Below are 2,384 nucleotides of genomic sequence, written 5' to 3'. Positions count from 1 at the left end.
CTTTAGTAGTAACGCAGTTCTAGACTTGTCAAATAGATCTTTGAGGTCTCTCGGGATTGTTCCTACCACACTAAAGGTTCCCTTCTCATGGATGTGTGTGTGTGTGTGTGTGAATAACAAGAGGAGAATGGACTAAGCTTTCTATCACCCACATATGGTAGATTGGTTATCTAGATCCCCTCTTGAGTAGCACTCCTTAAGTTCAAGACTTGTTATTAGATAGATCTTTGAGGTCTATTCTCTTCTTCTTCTTCTTCTCCCTATTGAATTGCCATGTATTGAGTTCAAGACTAGGTCTCTTGAGATTGTTCCTGCGATTCTTCTTTCTCCAATATGGGAGAAATTTTGACCTAGGAGAGATCGGACGGTGGAATTAAGTGTGAGATCTAACGGCTGAGAAGGGGCAAAGCAGATAGATGACTGGAGGGCGAGACGATGCGTTATTTTCTTCCATCGTCTGCTCCTCTTCCTGCTTCTGCTTCTTGGACGAGTCTGTGGCTATGCGCGTCTCTTACATGAGCAGCTGACCGTCCCGAGCCCATCCTTAAGAGCTTCAGCGTTTCTTCATTCAGCTGTCCAAGGTACGCTCTCCTCTTTTTGTTTTTTTGCAGGGAAATCCTTCTCTTTAGTTTTTCTACCTGTGTTTTCTCGTAGAAACCCACCCTGCCTTTCTTATGGTTTTGCATGGGCATCGTCATTTCTGCGTGTTCATCTTTCATTCTCTGCTTGTTTTTTTGAGTTCTTCGCCTCTAGGGTTTGCGAGGTTTTTTTGGTCTCTCAGCTTCGGATCTACTTGAATTGTGCCTTTCATGTGAGGAGCTTGAATATTCCGGATGGGTGCTATTTTTAGAGTTTCCTGTCTTGGCGAGCTTCTCTCTATCGACAGTGGCAGATACTGGTTTTCTTTGCGTCTGGGATCACTATTTGATTGGTTGATTGTTCCCCATTGCTGTGACCAGCCGATCATTTTTGGTGTGCTCAAATTCTCGTTTCTAGTTGACATCGTTTACCCAGATTGTCTGTATTTCTTTGGAATCAGATGAATAGAGAGAAGCTCATGAAGATGGCTAGTGCGGTACGCACTGGGGGCAAAGGCACTGTAAGAAGGTAGTTACTGTTCTTGTTTTGGCATTTCGGCATTGTTTGTTTGTTGCCACTTGTGCTAGCTAGAAGCTGGTATATTTGCTCCTGGGTTCTTATGATCTTTTGGATTGGATTTCTCTACGGTCACAGAAAGAAGAAGGCCGTCCACAAGACGACCACAACAGATGACAAGAGATTGCAGAACACCTTGAAAAGATTGGGTGTAAATATTATTCCTGGTATTGAGGAAGTCAATATCTTCAAGGATGATACGGTCATTCATTTTACCAACCCTAAAGGTATGATGAATGGCGTGTGCCATTTCTGCCCCTGCTTCTGTTGCAAGAGTGCCTCCCCGTCTTAATTATGCTTGTTTGTTTGGTTTTTTTAGTGCAAGCTTCGATTGCGGCGAACACATGGGTTGTGAGTGGCTCATCACAGACCAAAAGTATGGTTTGAGCTATACCTTGATTGAGGTTCATCTCATTATGCTACTTCGTCTCATTTTGCTCTATGTTGTGCATTGAAACCAGGGCTTCAAGACCTCTTACCAGGCATTATAAATCAGCTTGGTAAGGTTATGAACATCAGACAATGGTTTGCTGCCCCATGACGGCTTTCTTTCTGCCTTGTATGAAACTCATTATTTTCCTTTGCAGGTCCTGACAACCTGGCCAATCTGAAGAAAATTGCAGAGCAATATCAACGTCGGGAAGCAATCCCTGAGGGTGATGAGGATGATGATGTCCCGGAGCTAGTGGAGGGTCAAACATTTGAGGATGCTGCCAAAGATGGCGAGGCAAAGTAGATAGGAAAGTTTGCTCAGTGGAGTGTATGCTTTGCGACTCTTGGAGAATCTATAAATGTCGTGCCTTTTTGATTTTCATCATGACACGAGTAGTTGTAAAAGTGAGTTGTTGAGTTATGTCGCTGCTACACCAGCTGTTTTGGTGTAGCTGCTAGAGTTTTTGCCACGTTTTTAGCACTCATGAGCAAGACTAAAGGAAATATTTGATGCTGCATTTGTTAAACTACTGTCTGATGAATGTACTAGTGGGTGTTGACCTGTAAGTATTCACATTTATCTACTTAATGCAAACCCTACTCATGGGTTTAAAAAAAACGGTCAGGGCAGGGGAAGGAAGATGAAGAACTGTATATAAATCCAGGTATTTACAACGGTACATTGCTGCATACCGTGTGGACACTTCCCAAAGGGGAAGGGTTAGCTTCCATCGAATGTCTTGCGGTTTATTTGATAGCAAGGATTTGGATACTGGCTTTGAATTGGATATGGACGT

The 2,384-nt window shown here is 43.2% G+C and overlaps 1 protein-coding gene across 1 annotated transcript; it reads left to right on the top strand.

Moving 5' to 3' along the window:
* The first annotated feature begins 442 nt into the window (after window positions 1-442).
* LOC147462933 (nascent polypeptide-associated complex subunit beta-like) lies at window positions 443-2,114 on the top strand. The gene is made up of 6 exons (XM_086486138.1): window positions 443-581; window positions 1,040-1,107; window positions 1,234-1,382; window positions 1,475-1,531; window positions 1,617-1,655; window positions 1,743-2,114. Exons 2-6 carry the CDS (start codon window positions 1,040-1,042, stop codon window positions 1,889-1,891), a joined length of 462 nt encoding a protein of 153 aa, XP_086342264.1. The 5' UTR covers window positions 443-581; the 3' UTR covers window positions 1,892-2,114.
* The last annotated feature ends 270 nt before the right edge of the window (window positions 2,115-2,384 follow it).

Source organism: Adiantum capillus-veneris, chromosome 2 (genome assembly GCF_014529385.1).
Source record: "Adiantum capillus-veneris isolate H3 chromosome 2, ASM1452938v2, whole genome shotgun sequence".
Classification (NCBI taxonomy): domain Eukaryota; kingdom Viridiplantae; phylum Streptophyta; class Polypodiopsida; order Polypodiales; family Pteridaceae; genus Adiantum; species Adiantum capillus-veneris.
This window is presented reverse-complemented; position numbering and strand designations above follow the sequence as displayed.

What these genes read in the sequence shown, in the direction of transcription:
- LOC147462933 (XM_086486138.1), top strand. Translation starts at nt 1,040, where the DNA reads ATGAATAGAGAGAAGCTCATGAAGATGGCTAGTGCGGTACGCACTGGG. An exon ending in GGCAAAGGCACTGTAAGAAG is followed by an intron (nt 1,108 to 1,233) that starts GTAGTTACTGTT and finishes CTACGGTCACAG; the next exon opens with AAAGAAGAAGGCCGTCCACA. An exon ending in AGGCATTATAAATCAGCTTG is followed by an intron (nt 1,656 to 1,742) that starts GTAAGGTTATGA and finishes TTTCCTTTGCAG; the next exon opens with GTCCTGACAACCTGGCCAAT.